We start from the raw sequence: 22,923 nt of genomic DNA on the forward strand, positions 1-22,923 counted from the left end.
ATAAAAAGTAAAGTATATATATATGTATATATAAATGGTGTGGTGGCGGTGGGCCCCGTGAGCTAGCCGGCCCGGCGGCCTCGGCCAGGGGGGCCGGCTGAAGAGCACCCGGGGGATGAGGGGCAGAAGTGACCCCAATATGATGGGAAAAGTTAGGAGACAGAGACAAAGAGGGTGGGGTCCCTTTATCCTTTTGTATGGAACCCGCCCCCCCGTCCCCCTTACAAACCCAGCCCCATTCTCACAAACACACACACACACACACACACACACAGACACACACACACACACACACACACACACACACACACACACACACACACACACACACACACACACATTTAAAGTCCTCTTGCTACTATTGTGGCCATACCCCCACAACGCACACACACACACACACACACACACACACACACACACACACACACACACACACACACACACACACACACACACACACACACACACACACATTTAAAGTCCTCTTGCTACTATTGTGGCCATACCCCCACAAGCACACACACACACACACACACACACACACACACACACACACACACACACACAGACACACACAATTAAAGACCCTTAGCTGCTATTGTGGCCACACACACACACACACACACACACACACACACACACACACACACACACACACACAGCTAGTTTAGACAGGAAAGACATCCTATTTACCACACAAAGCAGCGGGGGGGGGCGGGGGGGGGGGGGGGGAGGGGTGAGTCTGGGGTTCGGGGGTCACCCAGGAGCCAGCGGTCATCCCCCGGTCAACTACAGTAGGTCATTATTCAGCCCCCGCCAATAGTCCAGAACCACCGGCCCCGGCCGCCTACCCCCCCCCCAGCCCCACCCATCCTCCACCCACGCCCCTGCTCCAGCCCCCTCCCATCCATTCCGCTTAATTATTATAAATGAGAGGTCGCGTAAACAGCCATCGTTACAGACACTCAGTGGCATACACAAATCCACTTTAAATCGCTATTAAGTTAAGGAGCCATCCGTAATCCCAAGCGGGCGTTAGAAAGAAGCGAGCACGTTCAGGTTTTTTCACCCTCTTATTCTTTTTTTGTGTGTGTGTGTGTGTGTGTGTGTGTGTGTGTGTGTGTGTGTGTGTGTGTGTGTTTTATTATTAAATCTCCCGGTCCCGAGATGTCCTCGTTCAGAGGCGTCGCTGCGCTGCACGGTGCGAGTGCCTCCCCGCCCCCCCCCCTCCCCCGCCCCCCCCCCCCCCCCGCCCCCCTCCCCTACTCACTGATCTAATTGAAAGGTCCCCGTCGGAAGGATGGACTTTAAGTAGCCCTCCACATCTCTAGTTATGCAGAATAATCTACTGTGTTACGCACGTCGTTATCACCCCCTCACATCCACACCCCCTCAGAACACCCCCAGCCCTAAACAAGTACAACAAAAATTCTTCCACAATTAATTCTCGGCGCTAAATGAAAGCAATCTCTCCCGTACATTAGAGGTGAGGTCGGGGAAAATAGGAGAGATCACTTAGGAGGAGAGGGCAGCCGAAGGAGCAGATGGAAAATGTTGTTCTGTTTTTCCTTCACCCGATGTGGTTGAAACAGATCAGGGGCTTTGGCCGGGTGGAGGCTGCCATGTTTCTTTGTTGGTGGTGGTGGGGGTGGGGGGGGGGGGGGGTGGGGTAGTCTGGCCTCATTACACGGATATGAGACCAGACTACCAATGCACCACATCTGAAGACGGAGGTGAAAGGAAGGCGCAGGAGAGATAAACAAAGCAAACCAACAGGAACGCGCGCAGCAGGAAGCAGAGAGAAAAATGGCGACGAATATGCGAGCGAAAGAGACGAGGGGAGGAGGAGGAGGAGGCGAGAGGAGAGCGAGGGAAGAAGAGAGAAGGAATTAAGGAAGGAAAGGAAGGAGATGTTGGTGGCGGTGATGGGAGGAGGGTTCGGGGGGGAGAGAGGGAGAGGCGGTGATGATGGGAGAGGTAGGTAGGGAGGGAGGGAGGGAGGGAGGGAGGGTGGGAGAGATTGTAACACCCAGGCGGTGGGTTCAGCGGCAGGGCAATGTGAGACTTCCTGCGCTCCATCACGCCCAAGGCCTGCCACAGTCAGCTGGTGGCCCGCGAACGATGCCTCATGTGTCAGGCTCATTAGTACTCCCCCTGGTTTGTATGCATTTGGTGTGTGTGCGTCTCCGTTTGTGTGTGTGTGTGTGTGTGTGTGTGTGTGTGTGTGTGTGTGTGTGTGTGTGTGTGTGTGTGTGTGAGTGTGTGTGTGTGTGTGTGTTTGTGTGTGGATGTGTATGTTTGCATGGGGTGAGGAGGGGGGTTACAGAAAGATGTGAAAATAAACAGATGCGGTATAGAATGCAGTGTGGGGTTCTATTAGTGTGTGTGCGTGTGTATGTGTGTGTGTGCGCGCGCGTGTGTGTGCGCGTGTGTGTGTGATTATCTTTACACTAAAATAAGCCAAAAAGCAGAATGATATGGATCCCAGAAAAATATAGAATAAAGATAAAGAAGATAAACCCTGAAGGAAGGGAGGCGGGGGCTGGAGGGGGGGGGAGGGGCTCTCAGCGCTACACCTGTCCCACCGCGCCGCCCTGAGCCCCCCCGTCCTGTGCTAACCTTCGCGGGCGTCAGGCTCGGCCGTCGGTCCGTCCTGCGGTCAGGGGGACGTGAGCGATGGGCCCATCACAATGCCGCCATTAGCCAGCCCCCTGAGTGGTAAATAAACGATCGCGCCGGTACACTGCAGGTGTTGTCATAGCAACCTGCTCCCGGCGCCAGCCCCGCCCACGCGCGCTCCTTCTCTCGCCCTCGCTCGCTCACTCGCTCCCTCTCCCGGAGTCAACGGGAGGTCAACGTGTCAGTGCACGGCAGCGGCCACAACGCGGCGCTGTTCTCACCCCCACGCGGCTTTTAGTCTGGGCTCAGTCCCATTCAGGCTGCATGTGCACCCACACACACACACACACACACACTGTACGTGCTTGCACGCGCACAAACATGCTGCACATGCGCGCACACACGCTGCACAAGCACGGACACACTCTGCACATGCACGCACACACGCAAACATTGACACACACACACACACTCATACACAGTGCCTGTACAAAGACACACTGCCTATACACAACCACACACAATGCACGCACGTGCACACACACATACATACTGCATAGTCTCACACACAGACACACACTGCACGTACATGTACACACGCACACTCCTTGCACAAACACACACTGCCCATGCATGCACACACACTGCACATGCACGCTAACACACACACACACACACACATACTTGTTCCCGGGTAACACGGTCTGAGTCCGAGCCCAGTGGAAGCCACTCCCAGGAGCTCTGCTCCGGCGAGCGAACACACACCTCAGAGTGATATTCCCATCTTTCACTTTTATTCTCTCTTTTACCATTCCTACCCGGCTTGATTATGGTGTACGAGTTCAGTGCAAAGTTTCAAATGAACACTTAACAACCTGTGTGTGCACTCACGCCGCCGCCACCCAAATACAAAAACGTGCCAAGCGCAATCGTCCTCGCCGTTAAAACGATGTAGAACCGCACGCCGGCGCCACAAATCAATCCCAAAGACAAGCGACTCCAACAGAAGGGCGAGGACACTGGGAGACTCAGCAGCGGAGTGTTTTTTTGTTTTTTTCTGGGGGTGCTTTTTTTTTTTTGTGTTGTTGTGTGTCATTTGGGTAATTGAGTCTGCGCGCCTCCCTGAATGTCCCTATTACAGCAGGTGTACTCTGGATGAACCCCGTCTCAGGATGGACTCCTGCACGCCTGACAGCCTTGCACCGCCATTGGCGCCCACTCCGCAGCCGGGGAAGCGCGTATTAAAATGGCGGCGCTGATAATCCAGAAAGGGCCGCTACTCGGAAGAGAATATGACGCCGAGCGCACAGATGGGCCGCGCAGATAAATAAAACTCTGCTGTCACTGTGGTCGGCGGAATCGCTGCCGTGAAGCCCCCAAGGGAGAGACAGACAGCCCCCTTCCCTCCCCCCCTCCATCTCCTCGTTACACCATCTATCCTTCTGTCCCCCCCACCCCCTGCTCCCCAACCCAGTCTCTCTCTCTCCCCCCCGCTCCCTCTCCACCTATTCACTTCCTGTACTCTTTCTCTAGGGAGGGAGAGGAAGAAGCAGAAGTATGGGAAGAGGAAGCAGAAACAGAAGTAGGGGAAGAGGAAGAGGGACAGAGAGTGGGAGCCGGTGGTCCGAGTCAGGGCCGTGGCCTGGTCTCCTCGCGGTACAGAGGAGGCCGTGGTGTAAATACCGAGCACCTCGCTCCCCTTAAGCTCCAGCGAGACCCCACTCCCCCTCCCTAGACCGTCCTCGAGGCCGAACGGCTCGTTGCATCCGGTTGAATTTTATTTTTGCAACCCAAGTTTAAGGTCGGGGGTCCCACTTAGAAAGGGCTGACCGAGGAAGAGTGCGGACATGAGCTCATGACCAGGACGAAGGCGATGACGATGGGGATAATGTGCGGTTGGAGATCTACACGGGGGCCACCGACAAATGATCCGCTCATCGTGGCTCTGAAGCTTACGTGCTCCCCCCCCCCCCCCCTGCATCACCCCCCAACCCCGCACCCCCCACCTCCGCCCGGTCCTCTAAGCGATCCATTCATCCACGGGTTGTCCAGCCAGCCCTCATTAGCAGCTGGCCGGCCTGTCATTACTCTGGCTGCAGAGCCGTGTCGTAGGGCCGGGTGATAGGCCCGCGCCGCGCCGACAACACGCCATCTATCACCGCCGCACCGTGTTTGTGTTAGCGTCCACCGCTGTCCAAGAGTGGGCTGTGTGTGCGTGTGCGTGTGTGTGTGTGTGTGTGTGTGCAATGTGTATGCTCCCGCTCAGCCAGAATGGAAAGCCTTTCACAAGTGCCTTACATCAACGCCGGGTTGTGTATAAGCGTGTTTGCGTGTCGGTGTGGGAACCGACTCTTTTGCAATTGGTTTCATTCAAATGTGTATACAAAATGTGTAGGGTACGTGTGTGTTTGTGTGTGTGTGTGTGTGTGTGTGTGTGTGTGTGTGTGTGTGTGTGTGTGTGTGTGTGTGTGTGTGTGTGTGTGTGTGTGTGTGTTTGTGTGTGTGTGTGTGTGTGTGTGTGGCCACAGGAAGACACACATGCACACACACCCTGCCTTCAAGAATATACACAAACATACATTATATATACGTATGCATACACATACACAGATATCCAGCTGGAGCTCCTTAGAATGCACATGAGCTGCCTACCAGGGCTCTGTAATGTGTCCCTTATTGCACCACTTCCTACTGGGAGATTAGAAAGCCCAACACCATCCCTCATAGATTGATACTGCCACGGCTATAGGGTAAATGTGTGTGTGTGTGTGTGCGTATTTGTGTGTGCGTATTTGTGTGTGTGTGTGTGTGCTTGTGTGTGTGAGTGTGTGTGTGTGTGTGTGCATGCACGTGTGTGCGTGCGTTTGTGCGTGCCCGTGTGTGCGTGTGTGTGCATGCGTGTGCGTGCCCTTGTGTGCGTGTGGGTGTGTGTGCATGCCCGTGTGTGCGTGCCCGTGTGTGCGTGTGGGTGTGTGTGCGTGCCCTTGTGTGCGTGCGTGTGTGTGTGTGCGTTTGCCCCTGAGTGCCTAAGCACTCTCCCCCCCGGCGGCGCTCTAGTGCCTGCGTGAGTATGCGCGGGTCCAGAGGACACGTTGGCTCTAATGGCCTCCGAGAGGCGGGGGGGGTCCGGCGCCGCTGCTGCCCCGCTCTGAGGCGACGGAGCAGCAGGCGCTGGGAGGGGAGCAGGTGCCCCCACCTGGACCCCACCCAGCCTGGGCCCCCGTCCAAGTATTGATCCGCTGGTTTAAAAAGGGGCGAGAAGGCGGTGATCAAATAATAGTCAAGGTGGGGTGATGCTGCTGAGGCAAACCGATGCACCGCGTTGAGAGGAACCACCGGGTTAAGATGAACCACCGGGTTAAGATGACCCACCGGGTTAAGATGAACCACCGGGTTAAGATGACCCCCCGGGTTAAGATGAACCACCGGGTTAAGAGGAACCACCGGGTTAAGATGACCCCCCGGGTTAAGATGAACCACCGGGTTAAGATGAACCACCGGGTTAAGATGACCCCCCGGGTTAAGATGAACCCCCGAGTTAGGATTTACCACCGGGTTAAGATGAACCCCCGAGTTGGCGGAAACCGGGTTGAGATGAACCGGGTGGAAATTAACCGGGAGCCCAGATTGGGTATTTGCATTTGCAGCCGTTTTTATTTTATTTCTAAAAGGTCTTAATCTGGTCGCGCCAGGGAGTGTGAAACCTGCATACTGTTATGCCGTTATAATAATTATACTAATAAAACGGCTATAATAGTAGCTTATATCATCTCCTAAAGTGATTCTTAGTACCTAAATTGTGACTCAAAGCAAATGTGAAATATTTTCCCAGTTGTAACAATGATGGGAAATGATTAATGGTATCAAGGAGTGTTTATCTTTACCATAAGGCTTTAATGCCCATGTGTCCTCAATAACTGCACCATAAATATGTCGTTTTATAAGGATGTGCTTCTTCAATCAATCATTACTTTGTTTGTAAACATTTTTCGTTTGTATCACAAACAGTTTTCATTAAAAAAGCGATTATTTAAATAATAACCATAGAGCATTTTTCTAAATGATGTTTATGTTTATACTTCTAGATGGTCGTAATATAATCTTACTCCAATGGGTTTTTGTTGTGAGTTTGGACACTGATCTTCACAGGGAATAAATTATTTCTCAGATGCTTTTTCAACCCGTTTCAGCTCCTGAGCTTTAGCGCTTCTGTGACTTTAATTTACCAAGAGGAACACATTTAACATCAAAGACCCTTCGCCATTCTTTCAGTCATCTTCTTGCTCCAGAGAACTACGACACAGGAATAATTAACATTATTATTTTTATTATTATTATTATAAAGACAGAAAACGATGTTTATCAACAGTTTATAACTGGTATGGTTTTTATTATGCATTCCTTTTTTTGCATGTAAAGTGTCCTCGTTCTTCCTGATATTCACTCAAAAGTGTGTGTGGGCGCGCGTGTGTGTGTGTGTGTGTGTGTGTGTGTTCCCTCCACTCCAGGTGTACAACATCCATGGCTGGTGGGTAGGCGAGCTGAAGGGGGCAGTGGGGATCGTTCCCAAAGACTTCCTAGACCAGGCCTACATCCTCTGAGTGCCAACAGGTACGACACTCTTATCATCAGCATTAAAGGCCATTAGCGGGGGCCCTAATACGCACAAACCGGCCCCCTGGTACTCATCCACGCCACCATCGAAGTATCTCCAAGTAGTTGACCCCGCCGTTTTACGGCGTGCGACCGGCGGAGAACGGCGAGGCGTGGAGACGGGCGCTCGGCGCCGCCGTAATCGACAGTGATCGAGAATAAATATTGTGCGCGCTTCGAACAACAGTCGTGCTATTAAGAAAAATATTCCCTGATCCGGTCCGATGGCCGCGGCTGTAAATGAACGCTGAATTATTAATGCTCATTTCCCCACCGACCCCTCTGAATGAGTGCGTTCTTGTTTTCGTCCTCAGAACCGCCGCACATCCGTCTGGGAATTCCAGGAAGGGGCCGTGCGGGAAATCCATTAGCAATATATTGTTATTATTTTTTCCCCTATGATTTTATTTAACTTTTCCTGTACGTTTTCTTTTATTACTTTTGGTCCGTTATGTTTGTTGTGGAAATGGTATAAATGTCGTGGACATGAAAAACAAAATACAGAAATGTGTTCAACTTAATTGTAAATTTATTTCCTCTGTTCAGTAAAGTCCAAAACAATTTCTCAAATGTAAACTGAAAACATACTATGAATAACAGTAGGCCTACCCCAAATTTGTTAACATTTTCAACACAACCAGTCTCATAAAAAGCAATTACATATTTTAGTTGAACATAACCTGTGGTAACTGAACTTTCATTTAAAACCACTAGGTGGAAGTAAAGCATACACAATTCACCGTGCAGAACCACCGAGCTCACGGTTCCCATGGGAACATTTCTCCGAGCGCACATTGATAAAACACCATAGGCGACAATAAAAGGTAGGCTATACAGTAGAGCTAGTAGGGGCCCAACACTGTCTGATGTGTTGAAGATAAAGCACCCACTAAAACAATCAAACTATAACTTTGGACCTGAAAGCTTACTTCGTTTAAAAAAAGTGGCGTCCGTTAAACATCGAGTTAGACTAGGGTCTGGTGTAGTGAGCAGCAGGACTGAAATGCAAAGGAGGTCCAAATGTACAACTAGAGGCCGTCCTGCCAGAAAATCTGTGTTGCCAGATTCGGCCAGATTTCCCGCCCAATCTGGCAACACTGGCTGCATCGCCGGCTACACTGGAGTGTCAGCTGGCTTGGATACAATTTAGATGGTCCTTGCTTTCATTTAGTCCTCTGCATGAAATATCAGCAGTGATTTAAACTTCTTATGACGACACGTTTCATATCCAGGTTTAAAGCGCTGGTCTGAGTGATCATCTTGACCAAGGCAGTGAATCTGGAAAACCACCCTCGCTTCTTGTAGTCTATTATAATTATAATGCTATTGGTACATGTGTGATTTTACAGGTGGACATCTGATCTGTCCCTGCGCGGTGGTCCAACGCACCTGCCAGTGAATATAAGAGTCAGTGTGTCACCTGAGGTCTACTCGTGGTCCTTCTCCGTATATGCATTGGAAAGTAATATAATGTAAAATATTATCTCATAACGCCTAACGGTCATTAGCGAGCCGATATCGGTTTGATGAACTGCTGTGTGCGCGCCCCCCTACAAACTGAAATCACCTACTTCCATATTCAAAAAGCAAGTAGGACCCATTTTTAGCGCACCTAAGGCAACATTTGTTTCAACTGTTTCCACGGGTCGTTTTGTTTTTCACTTAAAAAATATATATGTCTAATCTTTTAATTACAACGATTTTAAATTAATCCCTTTTCCTTGTGCAAATCTAAATCGGAAACCTGAAACCCATTGTAAACATGAGCGCCCTCTGCTGACGGAACAAAGCTCTCATTTTACAGGCGTGATTCAAGAAGACTCAAACATTTTGAAGAGGACAGAGACACATAACGAGGGATCATCTATACTCCTAGAAACATACGGTGGACCTAAACGACTGCTATGCACGATGAGTCCATCCTCAACACTCTAGCAGGTTCCATCGGACTATACTTTAGATAAATTGAATTACAAACTCAATTACTCAATCGCTGAATAATGATTTTACTTAACGACTTGCTAGAATATATCTCCTCGTGTGCGTCCGTGTGTGTGTATGCGTGCGCGTTGTTATGGAAGGACACATTTGCCTTTAAAAAAAGAAAAGAAATAAAAGGGCGGTCCCCATTGGCTGTCTGGGGCGCAGCAGGTGTGCGGCGGTCCCTAATCAGTGCCCGCCACGTCGTCCCTGAGCGGGGCTGTTAGGCTAATGGCCGGCTCTGGATGGCGTTCCAGTTGTTAAAGCTAATGGCCCGGCCCATCCCTGGCTCGTGATCCAGAGACGGCGGGGACGCTGTAACCTACCCCTGATCCTCCACCATCTGCTGGCTCAGGCGCACCGGGCTGGGCCCTGGGTCCGGCCTCACTCACGCAGTGGCGTCGAGCTCTGGAGCCTCTCCCGCCCCGAGGGCCCCGGGGGTCGGGCAGAGGTCCAGGGCCTCGTCCGGCACCGGTCGGGCGTCGCCCGCCTCGGACCAAAACAAATTGTCCACAGAGCGCGTGGTCTTGCGTGACTCACAAACGCTCGAGTCCTCCGCTCCCGTAGAGGGCGCCACTTCTTCGGCGGACTCTTCCAAGTGGCCGTTCAAGTTCCGGATGGCGTCCTCGGGGTCGACCGTTGGGTGGATCCCATCTAAAGACACCAGAGATCCTGTGTCCTCATCTTGAGCGTCGGCGTCAACGGACATCTCTAAATCCTCTTCCTGTGAGACTGGGCTCCGGTCCGGGGGAGCATGTCCCTCCCGGATCGCGCCATCGGCACGGCGTTCAGACTGGGACACGGGGTACACAGCGTGGAGCGCTGTGCCGCTGGTCTCCGTCTCCAGATCCACCGTACTGCCCTCTGCTCCTCCGCACGCCCCGTCCTGATGAGGGCCTTCTCCAGCGCGGTCGTCAGGGGGGCCAAGAGGCTCCTCTGAAGCGCTGCCTGCTTCCACACCGGGCTCCTCAGGACTCAAGAGGCGCTCGGGGTCGTGTTCCTGCTCAGCCCGGGAGGTTTGTTGGAGGACCTGCTGCTCATAGTTCACCTTAGTTTCTTTCTCCTCCTCCTCATCACCTTCCTCCTGCTCTGAGACGACATGGTCCAGGAGCCCGCCGGCACCGCAGACCGCTTCAGTGTGGTCTCCAGAGTCATCGATCCCATTCACACGCTGCTGCTGCTGCTGCTCCTCCTCCTCCTCCTTCTCTTCCTCCACCATCTCTCCCGAGTCGCCAGTCCCATTCACATGCACCCCCTCCTTCTCCGCCTCCTCCTCCACCACCACCACCTCTCCCGAGTCACCATACCCATGCTCCTGCTTCTCCACCTCATTCTCCACCTCCTGTGGCTCCAACAACGCCACCTCCTCCACCACCTCCTCCTGCTGCTGCTGCTGCTCTGCCACAACCTCCTGCTTCATCTCCTCCTCCTGCTCCACCTCCACCTGCTTGGCCACCACCTCCTGCTCCACCAGCCCCTCCTCCTGCTGCGCCACCACCCCTTCCTGCTGCTCCACCACCCCTTCCTGCTGCTCCACCACCCCTTCCTGCTGCTCCACCACCCCTGCCTGCTGCTCCACCACCCCTGCCTGCTGCTCCCCCTCCTGTGGCTCCACCTCTTCCTCCTGGCTGTCGGTACACACACCGTCTACAGGGACACTTGGAGCCCTGGCCACCACTTCTTCCGTCGGCTGCATTTCAGCCAGACACTCCTCCGCCGCTCCACAGCCGTTCTCCTCCACCTCCTCCACCTCCTCCACGTCCTCCAGCTCCTCCCTGAAGTCGGGCGCGGCGGCCTCTCCCATGGGCGAGTGCACCTCCACCGACGCTTGTATCCGTCCGGCGGGCGCGGCCTCGGGGGGACTCCCTAGGGAGGGCCCCTCGCCGAGGCTGCTCCCCACGTAGAAGGAGGCGGCGGGCGGGGGGTGCGGCTGGAGGATGGCCTCCAGGTGGTGGTCCTGCTGGAGGACCTGCAGCGACGACCTCTCCGAGTGGCAGACCATCCGCCGGGCGTCGGCCGCATCGGGGGTCTCCAGGATGGCCTGCAGGGTGTCCCCGTTGGGCTGCTGGGAGGGGAGATGCGGGGACGGGCTGCACGTGAAGTGACAGAGAGAGAGAGAGAAAAGAGAGTTTAATTAGTCCGATCCGGGTGTTCACTGGTCAGGCACAGCCGCCACTGGTTTACAGAATCTAAACGGGAGCAAATTCACTGTCAGTCAGAAGCTTTTAAATACAACTGCTTTGCCCCTCATCTGGAGAACAATAACTTGTATTGTATAATTAGCAATTATTCGCTGAAAGCAAAGTGAATAGTGGGGAATAGGCTATTCCCCACTATTCACGGAGCCAGAGGTGAATAATTGCTTTAGTATATAGTGGACATGAACACTCAAATGACAATGCACATTAATAAACATGTACAGCAGTACACGTAAATGTGCCAGATTGTCGCCCAGGGGCTAATTTCCATCTGTAGTCCGGCTACTATTAGCGGTTTATTTGTTTTTATTAGCGTGACGACCGTCACGCAATATCCCAGGTTTGAGAACTCAATCATGGGATATTGCCCAATATCCCGAGATAGCGAACCAATCAAATTGCGCCATCTAAGGAGGTTCACATGTAGCATATACTAATATTACATATTGCATATTGTCTATTGCTCATGTCATACAATTGACATCCCTCTCAACAAGCCTCCTGTCTGTGTGTCCCTACCCTCTATATCCACCGCTACATCATTCAATACATCACTCATACTTTGAACACCCCCAGCTGGGACTAAAACACATCCGCACTGCGTTTCACCGCTCGTTCAGACCTTTCCATGGACTCGTAGGAGACCACGCTGGAACCCCGCTCCTTCTGCAGGTCCTCCTCCTGGGCCTGGGCGAAGCCCCGATTGGACGAGGCGTAGGTGAGGATGGCGTCCGTCACGGTGTAGGGGGTGTGGCCCTGGACGCAGTCCTCGATGTGGCGCACGGGCAGCTGGGTCTGCATGAAGAGGTGCAGCTGGCTGTCCGAGAGGCACACCGTCATGTGGAGCACCCTGCAGGGGCGGGAGGATGCAGTCATCAGGTCGGGTGGTTCTCCACGGGGCAGACTCACGGGTGTCATTACTCACTAAGTCACCACAGTCATTTCCCAATATTGAAGGAAAAAAACACGGAATCTGTGACAACTGGAGCTGAACGCAGTGAGATGGTAAGACATTTAAACATGAAATTATACATTAGTTAATTCATGAGCTTCTAAATATTACGTTTTGGCATGTGCTAGCAACTCAAAATGCACTCGCATTTGAGAATCACTGATTCAACACACGCTTGCGACTGATTGTGACATGTATGTCATTCATGAGCTTCGCCTGTTAGGCATCTTGCTCAAAGTGGCTCAAAGTATTTTCCCTCCCAAAGTAAGTGTAGATATCCTTCACTTCATGTCCTAGTGATTCTTGAGACATAACGATTACAAATGAATAATCCATTGGTTGTTTATCTGTGAATAAGAGGCAGACTGACTGGTCCAAGAAGCTCTGGAGGCCCGTCCTCCTCCTCTCCAGGAAGTCCTCGTTGCTGAAGGAGAAGAAGGACTTGTTTGGCAGGCCTGGGACGGGCCTAGACAGGAACACAAACAAAACATAAGACCATTCATCCCTCCAATAGCCCCCCTCCCCCGCCTAGCCTAATGACCTCTTCTGCATCATATGACATGAGGTGGGAGTGTGGGGTATCAGACCGGATCTGCATTACTCTACTTCAGACAGGAAGTCAGGGAGACACGGACAGAAACAAAGATAACAATTGTGGAGTGAGTTCAGTTAATGATTTTGCTGTGAGACGTTGGATCTTATCTCTGCTGTGTTGCAAATTCTTTGGTACATGACAAACATCCTCCACCACTGCTTTCTTGATTAGCCGAAATAAATATAAACACACACACACACACACACATTTGTGTTTAAGTAACTTACACGAGACCAGAGTTCTTCTGCAGCTTCTTCTTGAGCCACACAAACTCGCTGTAGCGCCGTCGCACACATGAGGTCTTGGCGGTGAAGGACTTGCTGTTGGTCTGAGAGGAACAAAACAAAACCGTTTCACAAAAGATAAACCACCAATGATGATCGTTACAATAAACACCGATAAGGAAAGAGTTCAATAGCTGGACGGATATTTCACACAGTGATCAAAACTTAACGTTAAAAAAAAGATATCGCCTTTTGATTACCGACTGTAAAACCTTGAGGCATGCAAGGCAAGCTCTGGCGCCAGCTGATACAGGGCATGCAGGAAAACATTGAGCAAGGCTATCAGTACTATTTTCCCACATAGAGACAAACCTACGGACACTTAGACCCCAGGGGAATGTTTGCTGAACCTGCGTGTTTTACATTTGTGGCAGAATATGAACCTTTATCTCGAGGAAAATGTCTGAACATCAGAGCTTCCTCTAGGGCAGAGTTCCAATGATCATTTCTAAAATGGTTGGGAAGGGATTCTCATTCTAAAAGCAGATGAACAAGTTCCATTCCACATGAGGTGAACATTTCAGTCGCTGCGACAACACTGTTAAACCTTCATGTGACTGAAAACAATCACCGCTGAAAGAAATAAGGTGCATCTTCAAATTTCGAATGGCCATACCAACAGCCTGGCCTTATGTGTGCTTAAAATGTGTCTTCTAATTAAAGATAAATGGAAACACCCGCGAGTCCGCGACCATCTGCTACATGCCAATTCCCTCTCACTTCCTCAACCCTCCTCAACGTCTCTCTTCACTCTCCTCTGCATAAAGGCATACAGATATAAAATATGACAAAGGTATACTTTATGGGGGAGTTGGAGTTAAATGTGTAAGAAACCAACGTAACAGTGGACAATGGTAATCTTCTGCACTTATTGGAACCAGATAAGAGATAGAGGGTCCTTGCTGATAGCCCTCCCTCCAGCCAAGTCACCAGAAGGTGTGTTGAAGAGAGACGCTGAATAAATGATTGTGACGGAATTCTGCGTGATAATCCATCTGTAGTGACTCGGATAGGAACAGACTGCAGGCCTGGCATTCCCCACTAGAGAGGTCGTCTACTGGTATCTCTGGTATCACTGCTCTATTGTGCTTAGTCCTGTCATGCCAGGATTTCACACCTGCAGTGTACTGAGGCTGTGTTTAGTGTGCTTAGTGCGTTTGACTCCTTGCCGAAAAGGTTCTAGGTTCCAACCATGGATGTATTAAACACGAATCCGGTGAAGAACCGGAAGTAAACAAGTCGCCATTCCTGCAGTGGCATCTCACTAATATATACGTTTGAATGCAAGCCGTCCTAAGAAGTGGAAAATGTTCTACTCTTACCTTAACTTTCTATCTAACGTCACTTCTGACAATGAGGTGTAGTAGTTCGGGAAGAACCCATGCAGCTCTCAGGTTATTATGTTTTTAACGTCTACACGTTAAGATTGCCGTCATCAGTAACTGGGGGGCCAAGGCCTAACATAGACAACCCAACGACTCAAGCTGCTGTCACTGCCAGCAGGAGCAGATGACCCTGGGTCACATGACTTGCCATGACACTAATCGAGGCTTCTGCAATACGAAGGCACGCGGAACCCCAGCCTATAGGCATCCTTGTCTATAGGCCTTTTTCTTAACCTCTGTGTCATGAAATGACTTAATAGTAAACCAATGATATGCACCTTCCATCCCTCGGCCCACAGACAGCGAAAACATGACCAGGCAGAGAACAACAAGACGCCCAGAGATGAGGCTGAGCTCAATGGATCTCAGCAAACCATTAGGTGACTCAGAGAGGAACAAGCCCTGTGTCACGGATGTCTGGACACAAGGAGCTCTTCTGCTGACGACGATAGACACCAACCATCCGCCTAAAAGGGAAACAGACCTCCTCCGTCCACAAAAAAAAACTGTTCCTCTACTCCTTGGGTTCCCCACACTCACGCCAGTCACGGTCATCAGGGTGCACGTGAAGCCAATAGTGTACTCACATGGAGGAAGATCTTGTAATCCACGTGAGAGTTCCAGGAGCCTTCATTCTGAACCCGCGGGTCTTGGACCCTCACCGCAATGAATTCCTGGAAGGGAGGAGGGTAGAAAATAGAAAATAGGTCACGTGTTCCATCCAACAACACAACAAAGATAGTTTTTTTTAAATTCTTAATGAGGCCATCCTTGGGAATGTCCTCATTGATTGTTGTTGTTCTGGGACCCTGGGGGGCCGGGGGGGTTATCACTGAAACCTATAGTTTTGCCTCGGATTGTTTATGTTTGTTTAAAGTGTCAGGTGACCGACAAAAATCGGGAGTATGGAGAAATGTGGCGGTGGTCATGTAGAGATATGAATACATGCATGCATAAGTGAGGGAGCACAAGTTACTTACATCGTCTTCTTGATTCTCGATCATCGTACCAGAGACTGCATCGCGCAGGAAACATCTACAAAGTCAAAGAAAGGAAAATTGGTATGTATAAAAAAAAACAATTCAAAAATTGGATTACATATCATCCACAACTCTGGGGAGGGAAAACAACATTAGTTGTAACAACATTAGTAGTCAAGACATTAGTCACTAAAAGCCAGCCAAGATAACAGATTGGCCTTTTATGATTTATCCTACTCATCAAAAGAGAAATCCTATATCCTACATTGTCCTACCCCAGATGACATTTCACGCAGGTCTTTTCTATAGCATCGAGAATTGTCTCCTCTATATTGAAATATGTTATATTGTTACTATGACAGTTGGCTTAGTTTATCAACACAGCTGAAATCACATATATAAGCACACATAACTTCCCCTAATCCCCTATAGCTGGTCAGCATTCTGAATGTTACATCATAGGCTGCTTGTTATGTTCATGTCCCTTTTATTTGTTTCTGTCGAAAGTGGAAAGTTTCCAAATCTAGAGTGATTGCCTTTCTAACCAGCTAGTGCCCTTAGAGTCAGGACCTATAGACATTGTTCTCAAACAATCGCTATGCCAAGTTGCACTTCCCTCAAGCTTGTAACACCTGAACCAACATGCCAGGGCTGAGAATGCAGTGTCTGGTATCCTGGCAACATTAAAGGTCACAGCATTTTTTGTTCAGGCATAAAGTCTCCAGTTGAGAACTCCCCAGTATGTACTGATTGTAAAACCTCCATTAATGTTGCACTGTGTAGACTCCACAGATATATGGGTAACTAGATCGACTTGCTGTTGTGTTGAGGTTTAGATTTATTATTAATAACTGAATTTTTCACCCTGAATCATCATTTAAACTTTGAGTTCATTATTTAATTTCGATGTTTAATATTATCCACCAACATTTTTACACTAAAATCTAAATAAATTAATGTCTTAATGTCTAAAATCTATCCAAGTTAATCTGTAAAGTAAGCAGAATATACAGATATACATAGGGTGTTGATGTATATGTATACAAAAAGTGCATATTGTTCAATAAAAACCACATCCTTCCACTCACATTACAACATGTTTTGGGTGTGTATTTGGACCATTCTGCTGCTACCTAGCTTTTCATTTTCAGCGAGGTAATCCGATGTTAAATGATGGGGACACCAATCTCCCTGTAAACAGCACTGGATCTCAATGTACATCCAGAGACCTCCTCATCAAACTCCTGGCGTCAGCCCAGCAACACAAACAATTGGAATGAGATGCACAACCGTCTTCCCAATCTAAAAACATATTTTAAAGTATTCAACGACGAAATGTCATGGAACTAAACGCTCTCCCTTGACTCTTGTACGACTCATGACAGATAAGAACACGATTTTTTCGGACTTGAGTTAGTAACTTTTAAAAACAAACCTGACCAAACTGACTTACTTTCACACAAAACGTGGTTGCACCGGGGGTGTCTCGCCTGCCATTGTCCCTGCAGCCAGATAACTAGTCCTGAAACCCGGCAGCGTGTTATGTTGTGCCCAGTAGAGAGGCTCCTCTGTTGCTTTTTTTGCAAGTCAGGTCCAGAACGACATGACGTCGTTCAAAAGAGGCGGCCACTTCCGGATTGTAGTGCGCGTGCGCATGGAAACCCAGGGCCTACAGCACCACCGTGAACATCTTCCTCCATTGTGAACTTCTCCCGCCATGTTTAAGCAAAAAAACATCAATGTTAAATCATAATCTAACATCATTCAATGACAGCTCATAGTGGTCAATTGATTACCCCATTAATACTAAACCGTTGAATAGGGTTTTATAGAGTTCACCACACACGCCCAATACAATGAATGTGTGTAGATGGGGAGAACAACTGAATTAGCATAAATTTGACTTGACGCGTTGCTGCTAGCATTCCATGTAAACAAGTTGTCCCAGATATGTTAACCATGTATCAAGAAAAGCCCATCTAATCGTTAATTTACAAAGGCAATTTACCGGTAGATGCTTAAGCATCTACCGGTATATTGCCTTTGTAAATTAATTATTTTTTACTTTGTCTTAGAAAGTAAAATAAATAAGTATGTCACTGATACACTTTGTTAAAGGAAAACTAGATGCCACAATGGCTGTCCACACTACACATGAGTTCACAACTCTCCATAAGTAAGGGGATACAGAACCAGCCCTATGATAAAGGCCTTTGTTGTAGGCCTACCCCATGGACTGACTTTTATTTTTTAACACAGTAAAACCCCATTCCATTCAGCTTCTCTGTTTCACCTTTCACTTATATCGCTGTGACAGATCTATATAGTGTCCGTTTCTCCAGCCCTGTTGCTCTCTGGGCTCCATCAGGCAATCCGTCCAGTTTGTGTTGTGAGAATCGGCGCACAGATCAACTCAAGTGGGCTGGTGTGTGTGTTTTTTTTCTCGTGTGAGAGTATACCAGACGAAGGGGGCGGAAACGAAGCCCTTAGCTCTAGCAAGCTATTCACCATCAATAATCATACAATCGTTAACAAAACAATACCATAACCGGGACACGGAGAAGAGGATTTTCTTTGCGGTTGGGTTGCTCCACGATTTTAAACTGTAAAGACGTAGCTTGGGTGAGTTTCATCCTATCTTTCTCCCCTCCCCCTAAACATGTGTTGTTTCTTGTAAGGCTAACGTGGACGTTAACGTGTGCATGAGTCCAAAGCATCGAGATGTGGTCATCTGCGTCGTGCTTCCGCATCAACATCGCGTTTTATTGATAAGCGACGCGTTTTAATAGCTGCTGTGCAGGGGAACGAGCTCCGTGGACCCTTGTCGGCTCCGCCGCGGCAACATGGAGCCTCACGCTGCCCCTTCCCGGGGCTTTGTCGTGGGCTCTTCTCCACTCGTGTGCGAGACGGCAGCCAAGCACCAGTGCCGTAGACCTTAGGGATGTCGATTTTACTTAAACGTTGGACCAATTGATAGGTTATAAGTGGATGGAGGTTACTGATTATCTAATGTGTTTTTTTTTATGCAATGCTCGCTGCGAAGGTGCTGCAATCGTCTAATGTAGCCGTCAACCATGCACATTTTTTTTTTTTTTACATGAATATGGCATTAATCATGCGATTTGCATGGTGCTCTAGCCTACACATTTTATTTAATTCTCGCTAGATTTAACGAAAGTTTGAACGAAAACAAATGTGCATAACTTAATTTGAATATCCTCAGTGGTCCCTCCCTTTCAAAGCACTTGAAACCTTCAAGTATCCACCCTAACTTTTCTTGAAAACCGCGCAAACCCAATCCACCGAGTGCACCAATAAAAATAGGGTATCGTTTGTTGACTGCAGATAAGTGCCATATATATTAGTGTCCTACCAAGGATAAAACTCCTTGTAGACGTACGGAACCAGTAGGATCACAACGGTTGACAATTGCTTCTCTGCATCGTCTTCAAAATGTCAGCCATGTATCTTTGCAATAAATCCCACTCTTTCCAATGCTGTTTTCTCCTCTCTACGATGTCCCATTGCTTCCATCATGCCACAATCTTGACGTTGACCAGGAACCAGGAACCTGGTCCAAAGGTCTACCTGATATGAGCGAGACTACCGAACCCTCTAATGATGGCCCCACTCTTACAGAAGGTTTTATAAATCATTATTTTCTATAAATGACTTTTTTAAGTTGTCCGCCATTCAAAGAGTCTTGTTTGTTTTGTCCCACTGTAATTATTGGTGGTCCGTTAGTCACAAGTGCCCAGTGTTGTGATGATGTCCCATCTATTGATGCTACTAGTTAAGTCCTTACTCCAGCCAAAGGACGCCATTTACGGCCCTTCAATGATGGGTGCTAACACCGGGAAGCAGCAGCAGCAGTATCTAGTTGAAGCCGTAGGGCCTTGGCCCTCAATCGAGGGGGGGAATGACCTGTGCCGCTCACTTCCTCACTCCCAGCCGCCCCGCCAGTCCCGACGGAGAGCAAGATGACGTCGGTCGTCGAGAAGAAGGAGAAGAAGGCGGACGACGTGCCCGAGGAAGAGGAGGAAGAGGAAGAGTACGTGGTGGAGAAGGTGCTGAACCGGCGCGTGGTGAAGGGGCGGGTGGAGTACCTGCTCAAATGGAAAGGCTTCTCGGAGTGAGTTGGGAAGAGTTGTATCATCTATTACTTTGTTATTATCCAACGTCTGTCTCTTAGGTGTCAGCGCATTGCTTTGACTAAGCCATCACTCCGTTTAGTTTGGAAGATGAATAGTCTCCTGGTTGGACATCGCACATGCTCGTGTCAGAAGTCAGGCTGATTTTCAATCATCCAGTACGTTGTGTACTGGATAAGCATGTTGGTGTATCAGATGTTCATACTGGAAAGGTTCTCAGACATCAGACAGTATCAGATGTTGGCCTGATATGGAACATGCTGTAGGGCCCATTATAAATTACCACTGTTGGTGCATCCCTGGTTTGGTAAGGTCATTCATGGAGACATTGATCACTGTTTTGGACCCTAACTGTCATAAGAGGTCAAGCCACACCCACAACCCTTTGTCGTCTGTCCTCAACACACAGAGTATGTGCACCACATTGGAGGACAACCCAGTACATAAAAAATATATGTATTTATTCAACCTGCATTATGTGACTGTTCCATGCAGCCATAGCTTTAGTCTTTATTTGGATGCCTTTGCCTTTGCCTCAGAATCAAATTGATTTTAGAGAGAAAAAAAATCCTTGAGTTGATTGAGCCGTTATTTTTAGTGGCTCAAATTAGTCTCAACGAAAGTGCTGCAGTGAAATAGTTGCAAAGGGCAGGTTCAAGCTAGCTATTCAAAAGCCAACCTCGATCACAGATTTGTTGCAGAAATGTATTGATGTGGAAAGCAGGAACATTTTGAATCACTAAAACTAGACCAAAGTAGAAGAACTAAACACCAAATCAAACCCCAGGTGGCCCAAACACAATGTTGTTTGTCACTTTCATGGTGAGGGACATAGACCTACAGCTGATAGGTAAACCTTTGATGGTATTATATGTCAGCCAATCACAATGAGCGAACACATTATCCATCGTGGGTGGTGGTGAAATGTTGATACCGAAGTACCTACAGTTTGTTGACCTCATGAATGGCTCATTTTATGTTCTCTGGAAAATAATAACAAAATATTCCAGATTCTATTCAAACCCTATATTCTTTACGGTTTCACAGCGACGACAACACGTGGGAACCGGATGACAACTTGGACTGCCCGGACCTGATCGCAGAGTTCCTGCAGTCTCAGAAATCGGCCCACGAGGTCAAGAGGAAGATGGAGGGCGAGGGCGAAGACGGCAAGTCAAAGAAGAGAAAGGAAGACGTGAGTCCGATCCCCACCTGGTCCCCACCATAGGCATTTGGTATCGTGTCGGTACCGAGAGACAGACTAGAATACATGTCGGAGGTTTTCTATATATGCATTATTGACGCATTTCCTTTGTCTTAAGTATTTTAGAACCAGTGTGACCAGTGTAATGTAATTAATGATTGGAAGGCCATGAGGCCTTTTTCTAAATCCCTTAGCGCCATGTTATTGAAGTTTGCTGCAACATTTGTGTCTCATGCAGCCGGAGAAACTGAGGGGCTTCGCACGCGCCCTTGACCCAGAGAGGATCATCGGAGCTACCGATTCCACGGGAGAGCTCATGTTCCTCATGAAATGGTGGGTAGCCTCGCTTTCGCTAACCCTAACCCTAACCCTTGTTATCATCAGACCCGACCCTGGAATCTGAAGAATCCTAAACAGAACAAACCCGACCAGATCCACCCTGGAACCGTAATAACCCAAACCAATAACGACTTTTCCTCTTTTTCCCAGGAAAAATTCGGACGAGGCCGACCTGGTCCCAGCCAAGGAGGCGAACGTGAAGTGTCCCCAGGTGGTCATCTCGTTCTACGAGGAGCGGCTCACCTGGCACTCCTACCCCACCGAGGAGGAGAAGAAGGAGGACAAGATCTGAGGACGAAGTGGAATCGTGGAAAACGAATAAAGATAAAGAAATGGTGGTTTCAACAAGAGTTTAAAGCAGACCACATCGGACTTCATGCATCTCTTCTGGCATGGCGTCCCTCATCTGATTCCCTTTGGATATGATCAACATTTATATAATCCATAGGTTGACATCGAGCATACACAAATCACATGCTATGTACATTTTCACAGTATTACATCTCGTATGACCTTGCCTCATCCCCATTCAAATTGGACAGATGTTTTTTGACGTATGTGCTACGCCAGTGCTACATGCCTTTTTCGCTATTTTGCTATCATGGTACCGTGAAGATTTATGCCTTATCTTCATCATAGTAAATACTTTTGAAATGAAATAGTTTTTGATGCCTTTTAAGGACGACTGACATCCTGTTTCCCTGAGTTCACTTTAGTTCTTTAGGCGTTTACTTTGTGTTTGTGTAACCTATCCAAAAAAGATTCCATGTACTTGGCTCATTAGTGCTCTTAGTTATTGTGGTATTTTAATAGTGATGTCTAGCTTGTCTGTTTTGGAGAATAAACCACATTTTGTTACAAGGCTGGCTTTCTGAGTGTGATTGAGGGGAAAGATAGCGTGGTGGCCAGGGTGTTACCGACTCGCAGATAAAAAGTGCTAGGTTTGGATCCCAGTAGTACAGCTAAACCTGTAGGCATGACCTTACAAAATGGCCATTTTTATTGAAAAGGTTAATAATGTTACTGTGGAAAAAGCTATCGAGGGGAATAATTAAACATTTTGGGACTTTCATGGGAGGTTGTCCGTTGGTTATGACAACCAGAATTCCTACTGGTTTATAATATAAACAATGCTATAGGAGACAAGGCTCACAGCCGCCCGCCCATCCAGCACCCGATTGGTGCTCCAATAATAAACACAGCTGTGTTGCAGCCAATTGAGGACTGAGCTGGTACCAATTTGAATAGTTTAAAGGAGACATTATGGTGTTTTGCCAACAAGTAAACATAGTATAGGAGTTCCAGAAAACATGTTTTTGAAGCTGTTTGCTGGAAATATCTTTTAGGAAACAAAATCTTGCCTACCACTATCCCCTCTGTTTCAGTCCCTTCAGAATGCGCTGTTTCTGGTGTCCGTAGCTTTAATGCAAATGAGCTGCTGCCCATTGACCAATGAGCTGTCAGAGTGAACCACAGCATGGAAAAGTGATTATTGCCGTTTGCGGACTCCTGGAGCTCTATATCTATATAATATAACATAATAAAAGTAATATATAATACATAGGTATTAATATAATTAATAA

At 48.5% G+C, this 22,923-nt stretch overlaps 3 protein-coding genes across 6 annotated transcripts in view; 2 read left to right on the forward strand and 1 right to left on the reverse strand.

Moving 5' to 3' along the window:
• The window catches only part of skap1 (src kinase associated phosphoprotein 1), a 35,893-nt gene extending 26,533 nt beyond the window's left edge, over positions 1 to 9,360 (forward strand). The window contains exons 11-12 of the mRNA XM_060037274.1: positions 7,128 to 7,230; positions 7,587 to 9,360. Of these exons, the coding sequence (XP_059893257.1) occupies positions 7,128 to 7,220 (93 nt within the window). The 3' untranslated portion in view covers positions 7,221 to 7,230; positions 7,587 to 9,360. The remainder of the gene's footprint in view (positions 1 to 7,127; positions 7,231 to 7,586) is intronic.
• Positions 7,780 to 18,084, reverse strand: snx11 (sorting nexin 11). 3 transcript variants are annotated; one of them, XM_060037140.1, is made up of 10 exons: positions 17,940 to 18,084; positions 17,100 to 17,352; positions 15,647 to 15,701; positions 15,254 to 15,340; positions 13,225 to 13,325; positions 12,773 to 12,868; positions 12,073 to 12,300; positions 10,994 to 11,342; positions 10,793 to 10,960; positions 7,780 to 10,729 (listed from the first exon to the last, which is right to left on the reverse strand). In XM_060037140.1, exons 3-10 carry the CDS (start codon positions 15,668 to 15,670, stop codon positions 9,641 to 9,643), a joined length of 2,142 nt encoding a protein of 713 aa, XP_059893123.1. In that variant the 5' UTR covers positions 15,671 to 15,701; positions 17,100 to 17,352; positions 17,940 to 18,084; the 3' UTR covers positions 7,780 to 9,640. The 3 variants fall into 3 exon arrangements, with proteins under 3 accessions (XP_059893123.1, XP_059893121.1, XP_059893122.1); XM_060037138.1 differs by having other exon boundaries at positions 10,793 to 11,342; XM_060037139.1 differs by lacking the exons at positions 17,100 to 17,352; positions 17,940 to 18,084 and adding an exon at positions 16,735 to 17,046 and having other exon boundaries at positions 10,793 to 11,342.
• Positions 18,085 to 18,099: 15 nt separating this feature from the next.
• cbx1b (chromobox homolog 1b (HP1 beta homolog Drosophila)) lies at positions 18,100 to 22,202 on the forward strand. Of its 2 annotated transcripts, XM_060037141.1 has the most exons (6): positions 18,128 to 18,268; positions 19,207 to 19,288; positions 19,598 to 19,778; positions 20,845 to 20,992; positions 21,240 to 21,334; positions 21,491 to 22,202. In XM_060037141.1, the coding sequence occupies exons 2-6, from the start codon at positions 19,240 to 19,242 to the stop codon at positions 21,630 to 21,632; spliced, it is 615 nt and encodes a 204-aa protein (XP_059893124.1). In that variant the 5' UTR covers positions 18,128 to 18,268; positions 19,207 to 19,239; the 3' UTR covers positions 21,633 to 22,202. The 2 variants fall into 2 exon arrangements, with proteins under 2 accessions (XP_059893126.1, XP_059893124.1); XM_060037143.1 differs by lacking the exon at positions 19,207 to 19,288 and having other exon boundaries at positions 18,100 to 18,268.
• Positions 22,203 to 22,923: the final 721 nt, after the last annotated feature.

This window comes from Gadus macrocephalus, chromosome 18, assembly GCF_031168955.1.
Source record: "Gadus macrocephalus chromosome 18, ASM3116895v1".
Classification (NCBI taxonomy): Eukaryota; Metazoa; Chordata; class Actinopteri; order Gadiformes; family Gadidae; genus Gadus; species Gadus macrocephalus.

What these genes read in the sequence shown, in the direction of transcription:
- snx11 (XM_060037138.1), bottom strand. Translation starts at nt 15,670, where the DNA reads ATGATCGAGAATCAAGAAGACGAT. An exon ending in TCGAGAATCAAGAAGACGAT is followed by an intron (nt 15,341 to 15,646) that starts GTAAGTAACTTG and finishes CCTCCCTTCCAG; the next exon opens with GAATTCATTGCGGTGAGGGT. An exon ending in TCCTACGAGTCCATGGAAAG is followed by an intron (nt 11,343 to 12,072) that starts GTCTGAACGAGC and finishes CTTCACGTGCAG; the next exon opens with CCCGTCCCCGCATCTCCCCT.
- cbx1b (XM_060037141.1), top strand. Translation starts at nt 19,240, where the DNA reads ATGAGCGAGACTACCGAACCCTCTAATGATGGCCCCACTCTTACAGAA. An exon ending in CAAAGAAGAGAAAGGAAGAC is followed by an intron (nt 20,993 to 21,239) that starts GTGAGTCCGATC and finishes TGTCTCATGCAG; the next exon opens with CCGGAGAAACTGAGGGGCTT. An exon ending in CTCATGTTCCTCATGAAATG is followed by an intron (nt 21,335 to 21,490) that starts GTGGGTAGCCTC and finishes TCTTTTTCCCAG; the next exon opens with GAAAAATTCGGACGAGGCCG.